At 29.1% G+C, this 27039-nt stretch overlaps 2 protein-coding genes and 1 non-coding gene across 3 annotated transcripts in view; 2 read left to right on the top strand and 1 right to left on the bottom strand.

The window, feature by feature from the left end:
• The window catches only part of LOC123295184 (SEC14-like protein 2), a 44739-nt gene extending 18115 nt beyond the window's left edge, over positions 1 to 26624 (top strand). The window contains exons 2-9 of the mRNA XM_044876431.1: positions 19663 to 19776; positions 21691 to 21814; positions 22607 to 22798; positions 22954 to 23034; positions 23108 to 23307; positions 23689 to 23837; positions 24217 to 24368; positions 25476 to 26624. Coding sequence (XP_044732366.1) covers positions 19663 to 19776; positions 21691 to 21814; positions 22607 to 22798; positions 22954 to 23034; positions 23108 to 23307; positions 23689 to 23837; positions 24217 to 24368; positions 25476 to 25603 — 1140 coding nt within the window. The 3' untranslated portion in view covers positions 25604 to 26624. The remainder of the gene's footprint in view (positions 1 to 19662; positions 19777 to 21690; positions 21815 to 22606; positions 22799 to 22953; positions 23035 to 23107; positions 23308 to 23688; positions 23838 to 24216; positions 24369 to 25475) is intronic.
• LOC123296606 (armadillo repeat-containing protein gudu) lies at positions 5360 to 25560 on the bottom strand. The gene is made up of 3 exons (XM_044878147.1): positions 25447 to 25560; positions 8129 to 8279; positions 5360 to 7261 (listed from the first exon to the last, which is right to left on the bottom strand). Exons 2-3 carry the CDS (start codon positions 8270 to 8272, stop codon positions 5360 to 5362), a joined length of 2046 nt encoding a protein of 681 aa, XP_044734082.1. The 5' UTR covers positions 8273 to 8279; positions 25447 to 25560.
• Positions 22495 to 22567, top strand: Trnat-ugu. Its single transcript has one exon. It is a non-coding gene; the product is annotated as a tRNA-Thr (tRNA).
• Positions 26625 to 27039: the final 415 nt, after the last annotated feature.

Raw genomic sequence — 27039 nt, forward strand, 5'->3', positions numbered from 1 at the left:
TAAATAATTTAATATATAAGTTTCTGCAAGTCCTATGACAAATTTTAAAACATACGATTTTTTTTTATAAATGAGCATATATTCAATTTGTTTTAGAGGTTATAAAAATTAATTTTACGTTACACACACACACACAATCACACCTCAATGAGATGACATTTTAAAAATCAACAAAAAAACATTTTAACATAATATTAAATAGGTAATAATTAATTAATTAATTAAAGTTTACACTGATTTTTTAATAATATTGAGATTATTGAGATAACTTATGAATTCAAGAATTTCACTATAAATGATATTAGTATTCAATGAATAAGTGATATTGTCATGCTCACGAATTAACTATACATTTTTTCTTTTTGATACAAGATTCATCTATATATTCAGCTTTTCGTTTATAGGTTGTAGTATTCAAAGAATAGTGACCCCAGGGTAGTGTATCATAGGAACCAGGTATAATATATCGCTTATCATCATAAGGGCTTAGAGCAATTTTTGTCTGAGTTTGGGTGTAAAGCTTAAGTTTATCAGATTTTATGAGGTTTTGATCAACTGATATCTCTTTAAATTCCTCCAAACATTCAACATAATCTTCAAATGTTATTTTCGTACTAAGAACTGACCTTTTAACTCCCTTAGCTTTTTTTGTTAACCCAAGATTATTTGATTCTTGTTTAACATTCCCATGATTAAATATAGCATCATCAAGCGATTTTGTTTGTTTTTCTAGAGGGGTTGCTATTTTTAATGTATATAATTTTGATCGTAATCCTACAAAATGAGTCATAGGAGTTCCATTGTTTTCATCCTTCATCATACCAAGCACTTTCTTATTAACGCAAGGTATATTATAAACATTAGAAGGATGGTAATCACTGGTATCAAAATACTTGTGACAATCTCTTTTTATCATTTCATAAGGATCATGGTTTTTAATTTCGTAAATAACCGAGTCAGTATCTGTATAGATAGCGGTAGAATCATCACCCAGCTGTGGAATCATATAGCCATAATGAAAATCATAAATTGTAGTTTTAGCTAAATCTAAGATTGCCATACCAATATACAAAGGCTTATTGAAGAATATCTCCATCTTTTTCAACTCAATGGCCACCAAGTTTGAATTGAAAATTGTACAAGAATGAAATTGGGGTTTAGATATATAAGCTTCTGCCCCATATCGACCCTCCCATTTTGTAACAAGCTTTACATTAGAATGTTTCCTAATATTTTCCATTGTTTTTCCAAAGACAGCATTGTTCATTAATTTATACAAATTTTTCTCAAAATCATTATTAGCATTCTTTCGTAGTTTGGTATTTAAATCAATATATGATTGAAGCCAAGGCGACTGTTTAAATTTTAAAACTTTATGAATTTTTTCTAATTTTAGCCCATTGTTTAATGCCTGCTTCAATGTTCTATAATGAATTACATATCGCTCTTTATCATGAAGAGTACCCATCAATTTACTCTGTTTAGAATTAGGTGCCGATCTATGTTCAGGGCAAAAAGGTAAATCCTTATGTTTATCATGAAGTTCTTCAGGATATTTGAGATCAACTTCTAAGAAATATCCATTATCGGCATCATCCGAAATCATTGAAACATCAATATTTGTATCACACCACTCAAAACCACTGTAAGGAAGACACTGACTCATCGCCCATCCATATTGATTGTTAATGTCTAAATAAAGTAAATGCACTTCAGACTTGGATGGATCAAATCCTGAAACGTATTTATTATTCGCTGTGGAACGTCGTTTCATACATTGACTCAAACCACCGCGAATAATAAATACGTTTCAGGATTTGATCCATCCAAGTCTGAAGTGCATTTACTTTATTTAGACATTAACAATCAATATGGATGGGCGATGAGTCAGTGTCTTCCTTACAGTGGTTTTGAGTGGTGTGATACAAATATTGATGTTTCAATGATTTCGGATGATGCCGATAATGGATATTTCTTAGAAGTTGATCTCAAATATCCTGAAGAACTTCATGATAAACATAAGGATTTACCTTTTTGCCCTGAACATAGATCGGCACCTAATTCTAAACAGAGTAAATTGATGGGTACTCTTCATGATAAAGAGCGATATGTAATTCATTATAGAACATTGAAGCAGGCATTAAACAATGGGCTAAAATTAGAAAAAATTCATAAAGTTTTAAAATTTAAACAGTCGCCTTGGCTTCAATCATATATTGATTTAAATACCAAACTACGAAAGAATGCTAATAATGATTTTGAGAAAAATTTGTATAAATTAATGAACAATGCTGTCTTTGGAAAAACAATGGAAAATATTAGGAAACATTCTAATGTAAAGCTTGTTACAAAATGGGAGGGTCGATATGGGGCAGAAGCTTATATATCTAAACCCCAATTTCATTCTTGTACAATTTTCAATTCAAACTTGGTGGCCATTGAGTTGAAAAAGATGGAGATATTCTTCAATAAGCCTTTGTATATTGGTATGGCAATCTTAGATTTAGCTAAAACTACAATTTATGATTTTCATTATGGCTATATGATTCCACAGCTGGGTGATGATTCTACCGCTATCTATACAGATACTGACTCGGTTATTTACGAAATTAAAAACCATGATCCTTATGAAATGATAAAAAGAGATTGTCACAAGTATTTTGATACCAGTGATTACCATCCTTCTAATGTTTATAATATACCTTGCGTTAATAAGAAAGTGCTTGGTATGATGAAGGATGAAAACAATGGAACTCCTATGACTCATTTTGTAGGATTACGATCAAAATTATATACATTAAAAATAGCAACCCCTCTAGAAAAACAAACAAAATCGCTTGATGATGCTATATTTAATCATGGGAATGTTAAACAAGAATCAAATAATCTTGGGTTAACAAAAAAAGCTAAGGGAGTTAAAAGGTCAGTTCTTAGTACGAAAATAACATTTGAAGATTATGTTGAATGTTTGGAGGAATTTAAAGAGATATCAGTTGATCAAAACCTCATAAAATCTGATAAACTTAAGCTTTACACCCAAACTCAGACAAAAATTGCTCTAAGCCCTTATGATGATAAGCGATATATTATACCTGGTTCCTATGATACACTACCCTGGGGTCACTATTCTTTGAATACTACAACCTATAAACGAAAAGCTGAATATATAGATGAATCTTGTATCAAAAAGAAAAAATGTATAGTTAATTCGTGAGCATGACAATATCACTTATTCATTGAATACTAATATCATTTATAGTGAAATTCTTGAATTCATAAGTTATCTCAATAATCTCAATATTATTAAAAAATCAGTGTAAACTTTAATTAATTAATTAATTATTACCTATTTAATATTATGTTAAAATGTTTTTTTGTTGATTTTTAAAATGTCATCTCATTGAGGTGTGATTGTGTGTGTGTGTGTGTAACGTAAAATTAATTTTTATAACCTCTAAAACAAATTGAATATATGCTCATTTATAAAAAAAAATCGTATGTTTTAAAATTTGTCATAGGACTTGCAGAAACTTATATATTAAATTATTTACATATAATTAAACAAATTAATTAGAGTTTTCTTTTAGCAATAGAATTGTTATCTTATAAATTAATTATCTATTTATAATTTAGTATTAATATTATTGTATTGTATATCAATTGTTTACCAATAAATTAAAAATGTATTAGTTTTCTTTAACCATTGAATTATTATTACCTTGTAAATTAGCTATCTATTTATAATTTAGTATATATTAATATTATTATACTGTATATCAATATTGTTTACTAATAAAATAAAAATCTAAATAATATAATTGAGTTTCTTTTTACAAAACACTTTAAATAATATTCCCTTGATACAAATTTGTATCTAAACATTATTACAGATGAGCTTCTAATTTTTTATGTAGATGTTATTGCCGGTAAGTTTCTGGAGAAAAAATGCTTTTAATTACATTTGGTAATGATCTTTATGATGTTTGTATAATACACAATTAGTTTTATAAATTAATTATGTTCAGATGGTCTCGCTTGTAAAATGCTGCATAATTGTTGTTATCTGTATTATTGGTATCTGTTACATTCGATAAGTATTATATAAAACTGTATATTAAATGCAGTCATGCCAAGTTAGTAGGTGAGGTACCTTTGAATTAGCCTATATAAGTTGCATTTATAGTTGTGAATGTTAAATAATAATAATTCACAACTTTTATTATTGGAAAAATTAATCATATTCCTTTAAATAAAAAATATATAATACATACATACATTTGGATGTGAGAAAAAGTTAAGAAATGGGAATCAAATTAATGATTTCTACTAAAATGTTTAAATATATACGTAACAAACAATTAAATATCAAATTACATTCAAAAAGATTATATTGAAAACTATGTATAAATAATATATTTGAATATTAATTAATACAGTTGTTGACCTTCATGAATATAATATTTTAACTTATTTTTGTAAAAACGTTTTTAAGTTATTAACATTTTTTGTCTATGTTGTAACAAGGTCTTGTGGTGGAGTGGTTAGCATAGTAGACTTCCACTCATGAGGGCCCGCGTTCAAATCTCATAGTAATAAGTAAAATTTTTTTAAGCAATCCATATAATATTAATAATATTCGTTGATAATACATGAAGAAGTTATGTTGACAATTATACCAACGTACGCTACGTATGCTAAATTACAAATAATGGTAAGTAAAGAGTATGATGTAAGTGTGTTAACAAGTGTGATTCAGATGAGTTGTAATTGAATACAATATACATACATTAATAATAAGTATGCGTTAAGGTTAGGCAACCAACATTACATAAAAAGGAACAAAAAAGTGCAAAATGAACCTTAGAATTTCCCATAAGAAATAACATGTAAAAATGACCCAAAGTGAGCCCGGACTGGTATAGCTTATCTACTAGGTTAAATCCCCATTATTATTATTATTAAATTAATTTAATTATATTTTCTATTTCTTTTTTTCAGGTAAGTGTAAAATTCCCGAGCATATCCTTTTTATATAAGAATATTTCAACCCAGCGCCGGCAATGAAAACACATGCTTTTAAAAGGTAAATAATATTTGTTTGATAACATTGTGTTCTGATAAAATTATTATATTTTTAGAGTAGTAGTGAAAAACTTTCTCTTTTTGAATAATTAATTGTATTGAATATTTTAAATGGAGTTAAAAGTGTAGTGCACAAGTTTGACTTCAGTAACTCAGCCTTGAATTCCAATATATTGTAACAATATTATACATTTCATAATTTAAAATGCAAATTAATTATTGTGTAATTTTATTACTAATAATTAAAAAAAAAAAAGAAGATATTAAACATGTAATTTCACTTCTTCTTTTCATGCTCTTCAGCAATTTTCGCCATAATAATTGCGTCTTCATCATCCTCACTAAGCATTTCATCTTTATCGTCATACAAATGAAATGTTTCGGCTTCTAAAGCTAATTTTCGTATATTTTTTAAGCAACCAGCAGCAGCTTCTTGTAAAACTTCATCCTTTGCTGACACCGCTTTTAGTAAATATGGAACAACACCACTTTCATGCATCGTGATACAATTAAAAGCATTTTTCGATAAAGAAAACAACGCTTGCGCGGTAGTTCGATGTATGGATGGAACATCATCAATCATATACGAAACTAATGATGGGATAGCACCACGACGACCGTATTCTTTACAATTACCACCCCAACTACAACTATTCGCGATAACTGCACCTAATTGCTGTCGTAGATTTTTATCTTTTGTATCAACTAATTGGCATAATTTTTTCACAACACCATGATCACTGATTACAGCTAAATTTTCTAAATCCTTTGCAATTACTGATAATGCTGCGCATACGGCTGCTAATACACCGGTATCTTCTGATGATAGTAAACTAACAGTTAATTGTAAGCCTCCAACAAAACTTCGGCACATTTCACCGGATTCTTTAGCATGTTCAATACATGGACATAGTGCCCATGCTGCATTCTCTTGTACTCTTGGATCACTATTTTTTAGTAATGACCAAACTAATCGAACACCATCCAATTCTTCTATTTTATCCATACATTTAGAATCTCTTGCACATTGCATAATTACTAATGGAACATTTCGTAAAAGTGGCACGTATGTCTCATTTAATAAGTTGACAACTAATTTAATACCACCAGTTGTAACCATTACAGCATGGTTACTTGAATCTTTTAATAACTCTGATAAAGCTCCCGTAGTATTGGTTAAAACCTCCTCGTTGGTATCCTCTAAATGGCGCACAAGTGCGCTGACAGTTTGAAGTTGATTAAAACGTTCAATATTCTTGTGATATTTAGCACACATCCATACTGCCCCAGTTGTTCCAGCTAAAAGTTTTTTATTTTCAAATAAACTTTCTTCGGAAAGTATTTTAACTAATGGATCTAATCCTCCTGCAATTCGAATCAAATCTCGAGCTTTATCAGTGACTGCACACTTAAATATAGTTGTTGCACCGTTTGTTTGTAGTTTTTCATCGCCTTCCAGACTTTTTACAATATCGGGAATCATTCCTTCGGTAATAATACCTAAACTATAATGTGGTATACTTGCACTATTTGCGAGTACTGCCAGAGCTGGAGTTGTTACTCGTTCATGGATTGAATGAATACAACGTGCTAAAAGTGGAATTACTCCATATGAAGCCATAACATTACAGTTATTACGCGAAGCTGATAAAGAACATAAAGCTTCAGCTCCCGCCATTGCTAGATTTATTGAATCTAATGCTTGATCATTCAATTCCTCTATATTGGTTGCTAAAATTTCTGGACTCACATCCAACAAATCAATAACTTTCGCTATACCATGATATTTTCGAACAATTTTTCTAGCTTTTCGTCGTAAACATACCATTGCCAAGCATTGTGCAGCTTTCATTTGTAAATCTTTTGCTGGATCATCTAGTAAAGCTACCAATATTGGTGTAATTCCTAAATTTATAATATTTATACGTATTTCTATGTTTTCTGAAATGGTTTTCAAAACGTCCAAAGCACATAATTTTATTTTTAATTCTTTTGTCTCCAACACGTTTACAAGTACTTCTAAACCGCCATTATCACGTATGGCCATTTGATTTCCTTCCAATGTTAAATCAAAATCTTGTATGCAACACAAACCAACTAATGTGGCTGTTTGATTTCCCGTTTTCATGTATCTTATTAATTTTTGTATTATCCATAAATCTGTCGTACTTGATTCACTCTGTAAATATATAAATAATTTTTAACAGTTATCAGTGAAAGTCCCAATCCGAATTTATCGAGCAAGCAAAAAAAGGAGTTGTATTGTGCAGGAGAATTTTGGGATGGAAAGTTTGACAGTTTGGGCTGGAAAGTTTTGAAATCTGTATCCTATCATTAAACTAACCTGATTTTTACACTTTTTGGATCAAAATTACCCCTTCCACCGAGTTTCATCAAATTCCGAAACAAAAAATTTTTTTCCCGATTTTCTCGATTTTTACAAAGGGGTTACCCCTTAAAAAAAATGCAAAAAATCGAAAAAAAATTTTCATCTCCAATTTGGATAAAGCTCTGTATATATGGTAATTTTGACCCAAAAAGTACAAAAATCGGGTCCATTTGTTGACTGGTTGAATAGTTTTTGAGATACGGACGAAAATCAATCCAATTTTACCGATATCTCAGAAACTCTGCATCCAATCATTAAAATAACCTGATTTTTATAATTTTTGGGTCAAAATTACCCTATTTTCCGAGTTTCATCAAATTCCAAAAAAAAAGTTTTTTTTCCGATTTTCTCGATTTTTACAAAGGGGTACACCAATTTACAAGGGGTACCCTTAAAAAAATTGCAAAAAATCGAAGAATTTTTTTATCTCCAATTTCGATAAAACTCAGTATATAAGGTAATTTTTACTCAAAAAGTACAAAAATCGGCAGCATTTGATGACTGGTCGAATAGTTTTTAAGACACAGACTAAAATCGATCCAAACATTTCTCGAGAAATTCTGATCTAGAATTCTCGTTCCTCGAGAAATAATAATGGTCGAGAAACTAGAAATCCTATAGCTAAAATTGATTTTCTAGAAATTAAAATAATTTTACCTTTTTAGCATCCAGCCACGCTTCACCGTCTTCTTCTGATGTGGGAGGCCCACTTGAATCTGAATCACTAGGATCCAATTCCCGAACGTACACCACCTTTTGACTGCATTGTTGAGGGTCCTCTTCCCCATTTCGTGCACTCATTAGGAAACTTAAACAAAAATTTATGAATAAGTACCTACAATTTATTTTTAATTATTTGTCGGGCAGATTTTTAAGAATTGTATTTGTCTCATAATAAAGTGTCCCCCACACTAAAATTATGTGAGCAAAATTGTAAGAGTCTATTTTAGATAATGACTATAGATTGATTACACCCGAAAATTTGTTGGTTACAACTGTTTTAAGGCCCCATAGTCAGTGAAACAGAAATGATTCAAACCCAAAAAAGCTAAAATATTTACATTTAAAAAAAGAAATTTGATTTTTAAAGTTCGCCAAGCGAATTCGTGCTCCTTGTTAAAGGACGTCTTTCGAAAGAAAAGAAAATGCTTTAAAATTGAATTCGAATTATTTTCCAATGAATACGCCCATGCATGTCCTTCTAAGAAATGAAAGTTGGTTAATCATTGTTTTTGTTTTTCGTCTCATAATAAAGTTAGTTCATCTTAAAATTACAAAATCTGAAATAATTAAAGGAAACATAAAAACTAGTAGTTAAATAAATTATCATTAAATATTTCAAAACAAAATTGCAGATTCAATTTTTTTTTTGATAAATTTACGAATATTTCATCGCAGAATATTTAAATTTATTTTGAATTTTTTTTTATAAAGTTCAAGTACAAATTTTTAATTAATTACTTGTTAACCAATAAAAAAATTAGCAATAAATAAATAAATAATTAAATCCATCATTAAGAAATTACATTGTCTTATAATATATATATAATCATCAGATGTATTAAAGGAACCTAGAAAGGGGGTCTTATGTATTAAATTTCCAAACGCGTGCCCTTAGGCATGTACCTAGTTTGCATTACGGATAATCCTCCTCAGAAGAAACATTTTTTTAGACAATATTTTACCAAAATTTCGATAACTGTTTCTCTGTGAAAAAATTATCGAATTCGTAACCGTTATAGCTCGTTTGAAAACTTGTATTTTCTAGTTTTGGAGACTTTTGATCAAAAATATTAATCACTTATTGCCGCTCTGTACGGAGGATTGACAGGATAAGAAATAATATCCCTAAATTTTATATGAGAATCTTACCAAAATTTTAAAAATTATCTTAAATCATCTGTTAAGACCACTCGAAAGTTTGTGTCAATTTGTTTGCACCCCTAAAGAGTGCCATCTTGGTACCGCCTCTAAAAAATAATGTTTGGGTCAATAGAATAGGCCCATAGGGGCACAGTAAAGAAGATCTTGACAAGAATCTGCCTAGAGTCTTTTAATATTTTATATTCAACTTTCTTTTTTAAATGAATTGCACTTTATAATATTCTTATTTATTAAATATTTTGCAAATATTAATGTAATAGTCCAGTTATTGTGTTACACAATTTTTAAAATAAATATGTGGTAAGTAATTGTGAAGAAAAATAAGTATACAGAAATCACACATCTGGCTTAATTCTTTTGAAATTCCCAAAACGTTTCAAAATATTGTTATTGTCTCTTTTGAATGTATACCTATATATATTATAAATGTGAAAGTAAGGATGTTTGTTTGTTTCTTTGTTTGTTACGCTTTCACACGAAAACTAGCGATCGGTTATTAATGAAACTGTACAGCAATATAGCTCATACATCAGAATAACACATGAGCTATAAATTAAAAGATATAGATACTAAAAACGGTGAGCATGGAACATCCACTTATCATAGTATTATTGTAAAATCGAGATTCTAAACAGATTATCCGTCTATTTACGTCACTATTTTTTGCCGTAATTCCAGTTTTTGAAAATCGTAATGTACAATAATTAACCAGAGCAGAGAATTAAATATCAATACGAGCAAAATGTTAAGTATATTATTATAATTATTTGAAATTTCTCTAAAAATATAAATACACATATATGTATTCTATTTTTCCACTTTTTGAGGAAAGCCAATTGAAAAATTATGAATTTTCCCGCATATTTTCGTAAGAAATTCAATTTTTAACTATTTTTTCCTTTACCATTTTTCAGTAAAATTTCATACTTTCAACATTATGCATACATATATGTGATTATATATCTGAAATAGTTACTATATACTAATCGTTTTTCCCGCATGTAAGGAAAAACCGTTCGAAAATTAATATTTTTTGTCCCTTTAAGTATTTCAAGAAATTGCATTATAAAAAGCTGATATCTTGTAAAAACGCAAGATATAGATCAATTATAATCAAAAATCTAAATTTGTGTTAATTTTTTTTTAAATATATTTTGACTGCAGTATAATTTAGTTAGTTACCATAACATGACAATCAAAAATAAAATTCAATAACTCTTCAAGCTATCATATTTGATTATACAAAAAAATATATAATACGCGATGATAATTAAATCTACTTTTTTTCCAATTATTACAAAACTATTGTCAAAAGTTTATTTTTGTCTGAAAACTATTTTATAAAACATTTGCAAGAAATTCATTTTAATGTTCGTTCGTCTCATAAAAATTCGAAAGTCTTTGTCCGATTTCCTTTTTGATTAATCAATATGAATGTTTGATAATAATTAATTGTGATGAATGCTCTAATTTACTTTGAGTCGAAACACGTATCTACCCATTTCCAATTTTATAAATTTTTTTATTAAAATAGCTTAAGAACGGATCCTTCTTTTCCCCTATTAATTAATAGTGCAAGAGGTTACGTTAGTATTGTATATTCTACCTATACACAAGGAACTACGTAACTACCGTAAATTTTAAGGATGTTCCCAAAAAAAAGAATATATCAAAATATTTGAGGGTGGATTCTATTAGAACTTGGAAAAATTAGACGAATTTAAGAGTAAATTTTTTTCGATATATTCCATAGTTTTTAAATATTGATGCCTTAAGATATAGAGAAAATTACTTATAGAAGTATTAACACACAAATGCCATTCATTTTATCAATTTTTTTGAAGTGAAAACTTCTTTAGGCGCGTTGAGCGTTTTGGTAGAGGGTAAAATCATCGGTTGGCGTCACCGACACCCTAATGATAATAGTATATCTATAGCTATGGTGAGCCAGACTAGCGCACGCGCAGTAGCCTGTGTACACGTATACACTAATACATCGACTATTTCTGCCTGTATTATGTGCGCGTTGGACGCTTTTTAGGATAATAGGATAAAAAATTGCATATAATTTTTGCATATAATTTCAATTAGTCTTAATTTAATAGTTCCGTTTTCACTTCTATCGGCAGTCCCTACGACTGCCTGAACTTTTTTTTTCAGTAATTCGTTTTATGATACCAATATTTCGCACTGTAGATAGGGTATTTCAACAATTAACTCAGTCAATTGTTTATTTTCACTTGTTTTTCTAAAAAAAAATAGAAGATATTTCAAAAACATTTATTTTCACCTCAGTACTGTTCAGGTTGAGGGTTTTATCTTTCAGTTCGTCAATCAACTCTAACCACTACTTTTTTAGAGTACTTACTTTACTTATTATAGGTATTATTAATTACAAATCAATGCAATCATGTTAAAAAAAACTGGTTATGTTGAACTAAATTGAATGTTTAATGCAATGAACGATTCAACAAGGTTCATGGTCACTTTGCAATTCAAATTATATATAATTATTATTATTATTATATTTAACTAGGAAAGAAGTTATTCAATACAGTGAACCCGCGGTAATCCGACAAACGTTTTGCAAAGTGGTGTCGAATTATCGAATTTGTCGGACTATCGAGTACTGCTACAAACCTCTTGTAGTCCGGAACTTTTTGAAAAAGAATACCTTGTAATCCGACAAATTACATATCGAAGTGAAAAGATTTCAATCATTTTCTAATTTCATTCACGAAGAATTCCGGTATTTATAATAAATCTGCTTTGTGATTACCGTTATAGTTATGTCGGATTACAAGGGATGCCGGATTATGAAGGGGCCGGATTACCGCGGGTCTACTGTATATATTTATGTTAATTTTTTTTTATATTTTACTTTTTTTCATAGTTTTAATAAATAGTAGAAGTATTTTTTATCAATTGAAAAAAAAATTTCATGCAATTGACAGTAATTAAAACAAAACAAAAAAATAGTAACATTAACAAGTTAAATTTTTAGGAGCCTTCAGAGAACTGAAAATCTGAACGTCCAGTTTTGTGAAATAAAATAAAATCTGTGATTTTCCATAAGGATCAATGTTAAAATATCTTTTTTTCAGTTCTCTGAAGGCGCCTAAAAATTTAACTGGTTAATTATGATATAATAATGGACAACTATGCCAAGTTTCATTAAATTCTGAATTCAAAGTCTATTACCGATAGTACTATAAGGTACCTTAAGGATGGTTGAAAAAAATTTCACGTTTCTTAGGATCATCTTTAAATCGTTTAAATATATTCTTATTAATGCCCTATGAGCAAATAAATTTTTTAGTACCCATTACGCTGTTAAATTTTTAGATTTGAGCTATTTTTTAATATAATATTGAAGTCTTTTAAAAGGAATGCTTTGTTATGTAACAAGGCTAATTTTCTTTAGCTTAATTTGGAAAACTAATATTCATTAGTTAAAAGCATGACAAATATTTTCCTATTAAGAAAATTATAACCAGCGACAGTCGTTTTCCCATAAAATACATTAAAAGTGATGAAATTATTGGCATCTGTCTATTATTTCTTCTATAAGTGATTTTCTCTTCAGGCATCAATATTTCAAAAACTATGATTTATATCGAAAAGTATATTGTAAAGTTCAGTCTATCTAAATATGCCTACTTTTGAAATCAATTATTTATTCAAATAATCGGATAATACCTAATCAAATTTTCAAAGCCTGATCGACGATTGACTTGTTTCACAACTTTAACATGTAGGTAGATACACCCAGGGAAAGCCAGAATTGTTAAGTTGCTATAGTTGACAATAAAACAAAAAAATGCAACAATTTAATCCTTTTTTTCGTCTAATTTTCTCAAGTTCTAACAAAATCCATCCTCAAAATTTGATATGGAACGTCGTTAAGATGAACGCTTTCAACTATAACGAGTTGTTTTATGATGAATGTACTGTTCATAAGGAGTGCATCTTTTTCTCAAGTACTCAAAAACAAATACTCGATTGTCAGATCCTTCTTCCACCACCATATCCCCTCTGCTTCGTGAGTTTAAAATAGGTAAAAATAATCTTTGAAGCGGGTTGTATATCATATCAAAATTTGAGCTCAATCGATGCAAAATTTTTTGAGTTTTTAAGCATATACTGCTATAAAGCGTAATGTCAAATTCGATTTTTTCAAAATGCTTAGTTCCATACAACTGTACAAAATTTGTAGGAAAATCGGATTTGAACAATCGTATTTATGGAACGTCCTTAAGTATAACATAAATAAAGTATGTTCTACTTTAATTTTATTAAAAAAAAACTTGTTTTTATAATATTTACAATTGTTATTTAATATTAAAATAAACTACATTTCTGTGGGGCAACTTTTTCTTAAACATTTTTAATTAAATTAACCCTGACCGTTGGTCGGCAAAAAAATTAGCACAATAATTATTCTTCAGCTATTATATGTAACTAAATGAAACCTTTTAAGCCTTCTACATTCCCCTCGGGATTGAAGAAAATATATTTATATATGATAAATAAAACAAAAATACAATATCATAATAATTATGATAATTTATTATCAACGTTCCATAACACTTGAAGGGATTGTTTTACGACACTATAATATGTATATGTACAGTTTTCAATTTTTTAAATTGTAAAGTAGTCATAATTCATTGAGTATATCAGAAAAATTAGCCATGAATTTTGATATTTACTATTTTTAATTTTTACAGAAATCTTTAATTTATGGTTCGAAATGATTATCATAAATTTCCTTCATCTGTGGTCATCATTTTGAGCCATAAATTAAAGTTTTCTTTAAAACTTTAAAATAGTAAATGTCAGATTAAATTTTAAAAAAAAAATTTTTTTTTGTTTTAGTTTCTATATCTTTTTAATTTATAGCTCATGTGTTATTCTGATGAAACTCATGTGTGTTTCATTAAAAACCATTAGCTAGTTTTTGGGTGAAAGCGTAACAAACAAACAAACATCCTTCCTTTCACATTTATAATATATAGGAATTGAGTGAAGAAATTGAAAGACTCAATCTCTTTCTTTAATGAAAGTTGCTACCTATGAGCAGGGTTTTAAGCCTGATCGACGATTGGCTTTTTTCACAACGACAACATAAATATACACCCAACGAAAGCCAAAATTATTTAGTTGCTATAGTTGACAATAAAATCAGTAAACGTGATCAAAATATTAATTCAAACAACAAAAAATCAATCTATAATAATTTATACGCAATCTGTGTTCTGCGTTTACCAAAATACAACAATTTAATCCATTTATAATAATTTAATTTAAATTAATTTGTAAATAACAAAACTTTCCATGTTCCTCCTAAAACTATAGCTGATAGCTGGGTTGTTAGGCTGTAGGCAGCGTGCGTACATATATAGGAACATTATAATAATAAAATTATCAATTATAAATTATTTAAACATGCCGTCAAATATTAATAATAAATGATATTATAAATTATTTATTAATATTGAATATTAATAAGTATATAAAAATAACTTATAGCATGATATATATATATGAACATTTTTAAAATTTCGTCTCACCTAGCTCCGTGCAGAAAGTGTCGACAGCCTACCCGCTGAGATAAACGACGTTTCCGCTTCCTGCCTCCGTCAGGGAGAAAAATAGTACACACACCACGGAAGCAAGTAAAGAATGTACATCTCCCACGAGTATGCGAGAGTACGTATGTAATACATTAAGCAATGCGTACAAGAAGGAGGTGTTATGGGCATGTTTTCTTGCCCATGTGCTGAATATAGCTTCGATACACACAGCAGCAGTAGAACCATTGTACAGCTTAAAGGAAACCGAAACTTCAAAACTTACAAGAAAAAATATAACACCTCTTTCTTACACGCATTACTTAACGGATGTACTCTGTCATTCTTGTGAGGGATGCCTATGCCAAGATGTAAATTAAACATAGTGTATAATTTTTCTAAGCTAATTTGCTTTCTCACGTATAAACAGTGATATTTACGAAAAAATGTTTCAAACAAAAGTTGTTTATTTTTTACGAGGAACATTTTTTACGCTTATGTCCTACGGATCCAAGACCTTGACCTATATGCTATTTTATGAACTCAACCTCACTTTTTACGCCTTGAGCACGCTATAAAAATGCTTGATTTTCGTTTTTGAGTTATCGTGTTTATAGACAGACAGATGAGCAACCGATATACTAAAATTTTATTGGTAGCATCAATATTTTTAAGCGTTACAAACTTGGGGCTAAACTTAATATACCATGCATATATTTGATATATACGTGGTATAGAAAGAGTCAATTCATCTTTGTTTCGAATTACCAAAGAGTATATACAGAATGTTCGATTTACATCTTGGCATATAAATATCACGAGTATGACAGAGTACATGCGTTAAGCAATGCATCTAAGTAAGAGGTATTATAGGTGTCATATGAAATTGCAAAAGTGGCTTGTATCATGGCTTATCTGTTGTAGTTCATTTATTCAACTAAGAAACTCCTACTCTTCAAGCGTCTTACAACTATCTCAACGCATATCGAAGCTTCAACATATGTATATAATACCTCTCACTTAGATGCATTGCTTAACGCATGTATTCTGTCTTATTAGTGATATTTATATGCCTAAATGTACATCGAACATTCTGTATATTGGGACAGAAAACTGTAAACACATATAAAACTTTTTTGTGAAAGAATGAGCGATACCATAAATTGAATTTAATATCTTTTCTAATGATTGCACAGTAAATATAATCATTTGTAGATAGAACTGAATTATTAGCTTACGAGACGATAAATTAGAACTGCATGGTGCATAAAGAAAGTATTATTTATAATATAACCATGCATATTAGTTGAACTATTATGTTTAAGTAGTATATACTTCTTTCTTACTTCATCTTTTAAATACCATCTGAGGTCAACAACTAAATCTAATCTCATGATTTGTAAGACTGTAAGCGACTTAATATGTAAACGTTTATAGGAAAAGTGACTTTCTTACGATCACTTTCAATACGTAACCACAAACAACCAACCAAGCAACACCAGAATAACAGGAATATTTAACTAGTATTCATTATTATTATTATTTTTTAATAAATAATGCTGGTAGCGCATCCAATTTCATCATTTACCCACTTTTATGTAACTACTACACGATTTTAACTAATAAAATGAAAGCGTGTGTAATAATATGTATAAAATTGGACAAAGTGATCCGTTTTTGAAAATGATGTTTTGCCCATGATACTCGCTGACTTTCTATAGGTCCAATCATTAAATTAACCTGATTTTTATATTTTTTTGGATCAAAATTTAAAAAAAATGTCCACCGAGTTTCATCAAATACCAAAACAAAAATTTGTTTCCCGATTTTCTCGATTTTAACAAACCCCTTAAAAAATTGCAAAAAATCTAAAAATTTTTCTTATCTCCAATTTTCATAAAACTCAGTATATAAGGTAATTTTGACCCAAAAAGTACAAAAATCTGGTGCATTTGATGACTGGTTGAATAGTTTTTGAGATAAGGACCAAAATCGATCCAAATATTGTGATATCTCAGAAACTCCGCATCCAACCATTAAAATAACCTGATTTTTATACTTTTTGGGTCAAAATTACCCTATTTACCGAGTTTCATCAAATTTCAAAACAAAAAGTTTGTTCCCTGCATAATATATGAAAATATTGATAAATCGGATTGGACTAAAAAAAATTACGAAAAACTTGCTCCTAACTTATGGAACATCTAAAGTGAAGTACAAACTAAAGTAGTACACTTACTAATAGAAAAATTGTCTGATGGCGGTCGAACTAAAACAGATTGGCCAATATTTATCAGTTATCATAAAAAACATTATCATTGTTCATTTTATTCGCTAAAAAGTTTTTACACAAATTCTATAAATAAATTTCTATTTATCATTACACTTTCTAAATATATTTAAATATAAAGATGTTATTTGTTTACTAGATACCCACTCAAATGTCTTTTTCTTTATTTTGCACACAAAAAAAAAACACTTTTGCAACATAGAAAAATAAATCCTAACTACTTTGTTGTATTGTGAAAGTGTATGTCTTCTGGTCAAAAGGTTTGAACTAAAAATCAAGAGCCTTAATTAGTTTTCTATGTTACATATTTCTCATATATATCTGGTTGATTTTTTGTCTTGCCTTTTCATACCATGCATATATGAAATATATCAAGGTATACTAAGTTTAGTCCCAAGTTTGTAACGCTTAAAAATATTGTTGTTCATAAGATTACCTAATTAGTTCATTTCCAGTTGTCTGTCTGTCCAACCGTGGTGTTTACCAAAATGGTAAAATAAACAACCTTAGTATTCTAGAATCAAATTTATTAGAAAAATAAATTGTGACTGATACTACAGAACCAAACGTGACTGACACTATCGCCACTTGAAAATGGTTGTATTTTAAGTTATATTTTAAAATGCCAAAAGGTAGGAACTTCAAAACCATTTTAAGGATATAAAAATGAACTACAAGTGAAATTTACAAAATTTAAAAAACACCTACAAATTTTTCGGGTACGGAACCCTAAACTCACACTTGAATCATAGCTAAGAATACTCTCCTTTAAATTACCTTTCAAATGAAACCAAAGAAATAAAAATTGACGATAAAAAGATGACACAGACACACACACACACATAGCGGTCAAACTTATAATACCCCTTTTTTTAGTTCGAAGGTGTTAAAAATGCTATTTTTGAGTTTAATTTATAAGAATCAAAAAGTCTTAACATTTACGAAGAAATATTATTTAGACTCAAAGTTCTTTTTTTTCATTCATGGAACATTTTTTCATGGAATCACCCATATTTTAAAATGATTTTCATATAAAATTAAAAATAGACGATGGAGGAATTAGCTTTCATCAAAAATTGAAAGTCTAGTAATAAATACATTTCGAAAATCACTAATGACGTCAATCAATCAGTATGGCAGTCATAATCAGGCTTGGAGTGATAAAGGAGTGGACTGTTTATTGGCATGGCAAAATGATTTCCCCTGCAATAAAAAAATTTGGTGCTCGCATTCAGAATATGACAATCCGCCCGACTATTGCCCTAAAGTTGAATTATTACACATCTGAAGCATCATTCGCAACAAGATTTGAATAATTTTATATGATTCGAACCGTATGTAAAACAGTCTCGCAAATACTTGATATTATTTTTTTAATGAATGTTTATTTTGCTATGTAATGAGAATCATTTTCTATTAATTAACTATTTTCCAAGAGAACACAAGATAAAGATAAAAGTAATATTGTATACGGTTTATTAAAAAAGATATTTTCTTATAACGTAGTTTTTTTTACTTCGTATATTATTGCATTTTTAATTAGAAAAATATTGATAGTTCAACTAAAATAAGAAGAAATATTCAGTAAAGCCAAGAATAAATAATAATTCAATGTTTTTCTTCTGCATCTTTTATTATATTTGCTTTTTTAATAGGAGAGAATTGATCTTAAGAGATACAATCTAAAAAAGGAACATCAAATTATTTCAGATGTGATGAATTAGGAAAGTGCATTCCTATTATGTAAATAATTATTTATAATAAGATTTTATTGATATCGAGGGTCTCAAGCCAGCAGGTTCGTAACTAGGGCGTGGCAAAGGAGGCACCTGCCACCTGCGCAAAACAAAACGTATGTCTTATACGCAAAACAAAAAGTTAGTAAAGAATCATGTAAAAGGCGCTCATTAATTTACATAACACAAGCAAATTTGATCCGATTTTATTGGAATTTTTTTTAAAACCCACTAATTTTGAGTCATTTTTATCAGCTGTGATGTCTGTTTTTCGCTAGCTATCATTTATGTGCTTAATGCCGGGTCCAGGACTCCACATTCTTAAAATCAATTTTCGCTAGGTTAATTTTGATCACAAATTCGAAAAGTATGAATCCAAAGTAGTAGGATTACATACTTGGTTGATCAAAATTGGATAAAATATGAATGTGATAGAGCAAAATTAAATTTTTTGGATTCTGATGACGTCATAAAGTTAAAAAATTTGATAACACAGGCAAATTTGATACGATCTTATTGGAATTGTTAAATAATTTTTTTAACAATGAAATCAAAGAATTACTTCGTGACTTTCTACTATCTACACTTTTTTACACCTAAAAAATCCTGAATTGTACCTGAAATAATCCTAATATCAAATGTGTAACATTAAGTGTTTATGTGATATATCGGCCATCATGTATACTAATATTTTCTTTTCTTTTTCAGTTTAAGCGTGTAGTACATGATGTCAAGAAACCTCACCACGATGACTACTTTCTTGTAAGATGGCTTCGAGCACGTAATTGGAATGTAGAGGATGCTGAGAAAATGTTACGTGATGTAAGTTAAACATTAATATGCAAATTTTTTCCTAAACAATTTAATCAATGCATTTCTAAACAATATTTAATAACACCTAATACCACCAATCGTAAATAAAGTACGTCAGGGGTATGACTCATAAAGCCCGGCCAATAACTTCCTTTTTTAAGTAAATAATTAGACATCTAATTCACTGTTTTTATCCGAAATAATTAAATAGGTCAAATTGAGATACGTAACCCATAATAACTTCCCGCTAACATATAAAACACGCTTCTGTGAACTTATTTGAAGCAAGAAATTGAAATTTATAGAATAAAAGCCACTAATCAACTATCAACTCATAATAACGGAGAACAGATTTAAAAACATGTGAAAATAAACAATTGACTTAGTTAATTGTTGAAATACCTAATATTTACTAAAAATTTGACCACAAATCAGTCGACTGCGTCCCATACAAATTAGATATACAAACATATACATTCGTTAAAATTTAAGATTTCCATTTTCAGGATGAATACATTACCTATCCAGAAATTGATTATATAATTAAACCTTATTTGCATATCATTTATGCCAATTTTATATAGATTATTTCTAATTAGTAAACCTAAACTATAATAAAAACATACGGTTGATTGAATAATTAATTATTACCAACTGTTCACGATTATATAGGAAATATGTCATAAAAACAAGTTGACGATAGCAACATAATTTTCTAAAAATTTCTTATTTTCAAAATAATTATAGAGCTCTTTACTATTATTAACATACGAAAATTAAAAATTAATATAAAGACAGTGTTAATTATAAACTTTAACAACAACTAGAGCATGGATTATTAAACATCGAGCAAGGTAACTCGTATATCAATGGTTCTGTACAACTACGCAACGGATTTCGATTCGGTTTTTTCTAATAGATACGAGTGATTCAAGAGGAAGGTTTTTATGTATAATACATCCATAATATAATAGAGAAAAACAGATTTTAGAGGTTAAACGAAATTGTGAACAAAAGGAGGGTAAGTGACGACATATGAAGGGAGGTTATAACACAATAATCTTTTTATTTAAAATTGAAGTTGCCCAGCGAAGCAGGTAGTTCATAGCTAGTTCACTATATTGTCTAAGAAATTGATCACTTAAACGTTTTTAAGTAACTGTCACTGAACCGTGCAATTTCTTCACGCACTGGAACAATTCTAGACTGTGATGTATGTCGTCATTACGCACATACCACGGACCACGGAGATTCACTAACTGCTCTTTTAACACCATTGTTTGAAAGAAACCATAATTGGATCTCATAAGACCACGCAAGTTTTAGATTAGTTTTATAGACAAGCACTTTAAGATAATGTTATTCTCTACAAAAATGTTTTCGGAATTTTTTCGCTAAAATCAACAGTGTAGCAGTTATTGCAAAAAAACAAACTGATCCCTTCAAATCAAGATGGTGGCCTTCTTTTTTAAACTCTATAGCCGCTGTACTTTTGTAGCCATGTACATTCCCTAGTCATCGGATTTGTAAAAAAGTGGTTTTGTGCACTAGACGATAGAACGATACTACTACTGTATCCTACATATGGATATAATTTACATATATGCATATATGTTTTACAAATTATAAATACTCCATTTTACTAATATGTTGGTATTGTTGATAAATTATTTAATAATAAAACTTTCAATTTTATTACTCATACTACAAAACTACACTATTATTAAATCGAATCAATTTACTTTCCGCTTTATTATACCATTTAGTCAATAATATTAACGCGTATAAATAATATTAAGTATTCTATCCTGAACTTACACGATATGGCTCAAAACGCAAAAAAGGACAAGCAACTCTTCTTACATTTCAAAGAAAGTAGAATATGTAAGTAATATGAATATGAAATTTTCTTTTCTTTTACAGAGTCTAAAATGGCGTGAAAAATGGGAAGTTGATACCAAACTAGCCAATGGTTGGAAAGCTCCAGAACAATTAATAAAATATTATCCAAGTGGGCTAGCAGGTCATGATAAAGATGGCGCACCACGTAAGACAATATATTATACAGGGAATAAAGACATTTCACAAAAATATTCGCGGAAGGCTGGGTTTTTGGCGCGAACCTTCTGTTTGTGGCTCAAAACAAAAATCTAAAAGTTTTTTCGACCAAAATTCGTTTCAAAGCATGTATATTACACAAATAAAATATCTACAAATTAACTTTTATGTACAATAAATTTTCGAACTTAAATAGGTAGATTTTGATTTTCGACCAAAATTCATTTTTCAAACATCATCTACATTCCAAAAACCATATCCACAAATTTTATGAATTAAAGAACAGAAAGAAAGCTACATATAATGAGAAAACATGATCTATATTTTAAGAAAACTGTTATTGCTTCTTTTTTTTTTTGTAATAAACAATTACCTAAAATTCGAAAATTTACAATGACTTCTTAATCATCTATACATTAACTATCATTTAATTTCATACAAATCTTATAGCCACGTAGTTTTAAATTGAAAACTACTTAAAATTTGAATATTCAATCTCATAAACACAATTGCATATATTTTTTAATTAATTATCAATATTATTAGATTTATTTAAAACATTAGCATGAGAGCGATTGAATAAATAAAATTTTTTATTTCTTACATTCATTCATTATTAATTAAGTAATACTTAACATAGTATCATTAAAAACACACACATAAATATCAGCCTCCATAGCTCAGTGGTTAGAGCACTGGTCTTGTAAACCAGGGGTCGAGAGTTCAATTCTCTCTGGGGGCAGGTGATTTTTTTTTTTAAACTAGTTTTATTTTTTTTTAGTTATTGTTATTCCATTTTTGGAATTGGACATTTATGGACTTTTACATACTGCATCAAAAGAAGATATGATAAGACACACTATTCAATTGTTAGAATATTATTTAGATTTAGCTGCCAAATCTGGTGAAAATAAAGTCATGGGTATCATTGACTTAGAAGGTTTTAGACTTCGAGATTTTACGTATAAACCCGGTAAGCTTTTTTTTTCTGCCCTTGAATATTTTACAGCCTGAGATCTGTAATCTATATCATATTACTCATTTTTAATATAGTAAAAGCCAGTTGAGAGACAAAACATTTATCATTATTAATTAATGTTATTGTATTGATTTTTTGTTTCTTTTTAGCTGCTGAATTTGCGATATCATTAATTCAAATATATGAACAAAACTATCCAGAAATTTTAAAAAAATGTTTCATTATCAACGGTATGTATTTGAATTGAAAGTAATTGTTTCTCAGTAATATCTATATAAAAAAATATTATTAAACCTGTTTTAGCCCCAAAAGTATTTGCCATTGCGTTTTCTATAGTTAAAAATTTCCTAAATGATTATACTTTAAGTAAAATTCAAATATATAAAGCAGACCCAAAAAAATGGAAACCAGCACTTTTAGAACATATTTCAGCAGATCAATTGCCAGAAATATATGGTGGTACAATGGTGGATCCAGATGGTAATCCGAGATGTGTTTCCAAGGTGACTATATACGAATTAAGGGGAGGGATGTTCAATCCATCCACGAGGAAATAAAAACGAAAAAACAGTCGGACCCAGGAATCGACTCCGGGCCAGTAGATTTTAATCGGAGCCGGTTGAAATAATTGTCTAAGTTTATTCAACAAAATCATATTCATGCGACCAAGTGTTTTTTCGATTTATGCCCATTTTCATCGCTCTTACGCAGTCCGCTTTTTTCCCTAAATTTATTTTTTTTTATATATATGTCTCCCTAAATATGATTGTTAAAAATCTAATTTTTTTCTGTTACTAAGGGAACTATGGCCTTTTGAAGAAATTTTCTTTTTAATGACTGTTGTATACTACCTTAATATATTTTTATTTTTATATTTTTTAAAGATAAAATTGGGTGGAAAAATTCCAAAAGAATTATACGCCAACAAAGAAGATTTACTTGATAACAATAATGATTATGTACACGCTACGGTTAAAAAAGGTGAAAAGTTAAAATTAGATTATATTTGTGCGGACCAAGGCTATATTTTAAGGTACAATATTTATATCATGGAGACTACTTTAAGGAGATTCAACTCCACGTAACCAAATATCTATCAAAAATAAGATGCCAGTAGTGTGCCTTTTGCACCGGATAGTGGAGCGAGTGTAAGACGGGAGTTTGATTTTAAAAATATGACGACGCATTTATGTAGTATTTTGCTCATATGTTCGTATGTGATCAAATTTTATTTCTTGCAATGCACTTCGGTGTAAAAGGAACACTATCGACGCTATAACTTCTGCCATTTCGATGACAAATTCTGTCAATTCTCCCATTTGAGTTGAATGTCCTTCTTTAGTGTCCATGATTTATATACTAAAAATAGAAAATTACAATTTTTTTAATAAATTATATTCATTTCTTTCTAGTTGGGATTTTAAAACCGATGGCCATGATATAAAATTTGCGATTAATCGTATCGATGAGGACGGAAATAAGGATAACGTTGTACCTAGTAAAAGAGTAAATTGTAATTATGATAGTGAAGTTGGAGTTATTGAATGTGTGGCCCCATCAACTTGTAAGTTTTTTGCTCTTGCATAATCTCGATATCACGAGGGAGATTTCCAAAAATTGTATTCAAGTTTTTCGCCTAAAAAATCTTGAATTTCCAAGTTCTAATAAAATTTACCATCAATGTTTTTTTTATCATCAATAAACGCTAAATTTTAACTGTGTTAATTTATTGCTGCAAATTCTATCAATTTCGACATTTTTGCAAAAAACCGTACTTCACATGTACCCCAAGAGCTATCTAATTAAATCTGACCCTGATGGTAAAGATTATATCATTTCAGATCTGTGCGCAGGAATCATCCAAGAAGGGAAGAAGTTTCACACTTTTGTCCATCATTTTATTAGGTAAAAATGTGATATTCAGTCACGAAATCTGCGATGAATACGAAGGCTCCCGTCAAAATAGACCCAACGCTCGAATGTACAGACTGATTCACTAGAAAATTATTTCCGGATCTACAAATCGTACATCAATTTCTTTCTGACATATTTACAGGATCGACTTTTGAACCCAGAACCTTTTTAGGGCATCGAAATTCACTCGAATTACTCGATATTTTCAATGAAGATGCGTTTCCAAATGTCTACCAAATACTTCACGTTCTGGCAGTTTTACCTGTGACAATAGTAACAAAAGAACGCTCCTCTTAAACTTTTCGTCGTCTCAAAACATACCTAGATCCACAATGTCTGAAGATCGGCTAAACAATTTAGCCTCACTCAGTATACATCGTGGTGTAAAGATGCACACACAGTTTTGAAAAAGTTTATTTTTTACCTCGCAGAAGGATAAATAGTGACTGAATATCATATTTTGACCTAATAAATTGTTCTCTTACTCGAAAAAGAGTTTCTTGTTTTTATTTTATGACCTAACAATGATAGACAAAATTTTGAACCCCATCTTGAATGACTGCTACACATGGGCTGATGTCCGTAGACTACCTACGGGAGATAAATTCGACGATGTATTTAATTTTTTTTCAAATAATGGTTCAATTTTCCTGAATCAGTATTATTTGGTATAGAATTTATCCGATTATCTTATTATCTATAATTGTAAAAAAAATTATTAAACTTACCTGTAATTAAAAAATGTTTTTGTTTACAGATACTGTGATATTCGATAACACATACAGCTACCTCAGAAGTAAAAAAATTCAGTATAATATAAAATTAGTAGCACCAGCTATTGATTTAAAAATTGAAACATTACCAGAAAATGGAAACAACAATTAGTTATTAAAATTTTGGATAAAAATTATTTAGTTAATATTTTAGAAAATTATACAAGTTGTATATATTACACATTGACATTTAAATTTCTAGAAAATCATTGTATTTTATTATACAAAAATATAAGTTTGTTTTGTCAATAATATGTAACTATAGAGGGTGTTATTATAAAAGTGGGCCAAAGGTTATGGGGCAAAACCGTATAGTACCGTATGGGCGCTGAACGCCAAACGTGAAGATTTTGTTTTTTCAGATTCGGGAAAACCCTGACGACAGCATAATTTTTTATTTTATTCTTTACCTTTTTTTGGGAAATTTGTAAATTCAGATTCTTTATCATTATAAATAAATTATTTAAATTTTTTTATCTTTTGTTTTGCAAATTTCGAAGATAAGTTGAGGGATTGCCATTTTTCGGGTATTTTCTTTAAAATATTTTTTGCGAATATTAAAAAGTCAAAATAATTACAATTCGTGATATGATAAAATATACACAGACAAGAAGAAATCGAGCTACGAGCTGTTAAATTCAGACCAAGACCATTATCTTGACGGCTTCGCCAGTGATGTACTTAAAGTCTCCGGGGGAGGGGGCACAGGTACAAGTAACTATTACATTTAAATGTATTAATGTACTTTACACACGAGACAAAGTTATTTATTAGTTATGGAAGAAAAAAGTGAAAAATTCGACCATTTTGTTTCACGTTCATTTCGTCTTTTCATCTTTTGCCCATTTTTTAGTAGCTCTCTCTGCATAAAATGTACGAAATTACATAAGTATGTTTCTATAATCCATCCAGTTTACGTTGCCATCTTAATCAAACAACATCTTTCAACGGTTGTAAGAAATGGAGCCGGGTAAAGATCAAAAGGTTGTAATTTTATGGAACAATATGATTTTGTAAGTGGCCAGGCGCAAAATGTTCGTATGATTGTGTAAAACACAGTCATATTGACTAGAAAGATTGATTATTATCGTATTTAATATTTTTCTTTGGTGATATTTTTATATATTTTATAAAATGTTTTATTTTTGTTGCAACTGATAATCAAAAGATTTTATTAAAAAGAAAACAGAGTAATTGACTGATGCTAACTAATTCCAATGGTAATAATATTAATTGAGACTGATTAATTTTTATTTCAATCCAATGTTCGAGTCCCTGTCAATTTTTCCAATCTGTTTTATTTAAAATTAATAATAGTTTAACTACTATTAAATGACTCAAAATTCTGTTTCCAAATCAAAATCAATATTTTTTAAATATTGCGTAGACTCAAAATTATGTTTCCAAATCAAAATCAAATTCAATATTTTTTAGATATTGCTTATATGTACTTGTTACCATAAAAATAAATATTGTTAAATTATAAATGACGTTTTTATTACTATGCCTCATTCCCATGATACTGGATAACAATAACCCCCCTTCCCA

Source organism: Chrysoperla carnea, chromosome 3 (genome assembly GCF_905475395.1).
Source record: "Chrysoperla carnea chromosome 3, inChrCarn1.1, whole genome shotgun sequence".
In the NCBI taxonomy this organism is placed as follows: domain Eukaryota; kingdom Metazoa; phylum Arthropoda; class Insecta; order Neuroptera; family Chrysopidae; genus Chrysoperla; species Chrysoperla carnea.

Coding starts and splice junctions, on each gene's coding strand:
- LOC123296606 (XM_044878147.1), bottom strand. CDS start 8,272: ATGAGTGCACGAAATGGGGAAGAGGACCCTCAACAATGCAGTCAAAAG. Junction 7,262..8,128: donor CGTGGCTGGATGCTAAAAAG/GTAAAATTATTT, acceptor ATATATTTACAG/AGTGAATCAAGTACGACAGA.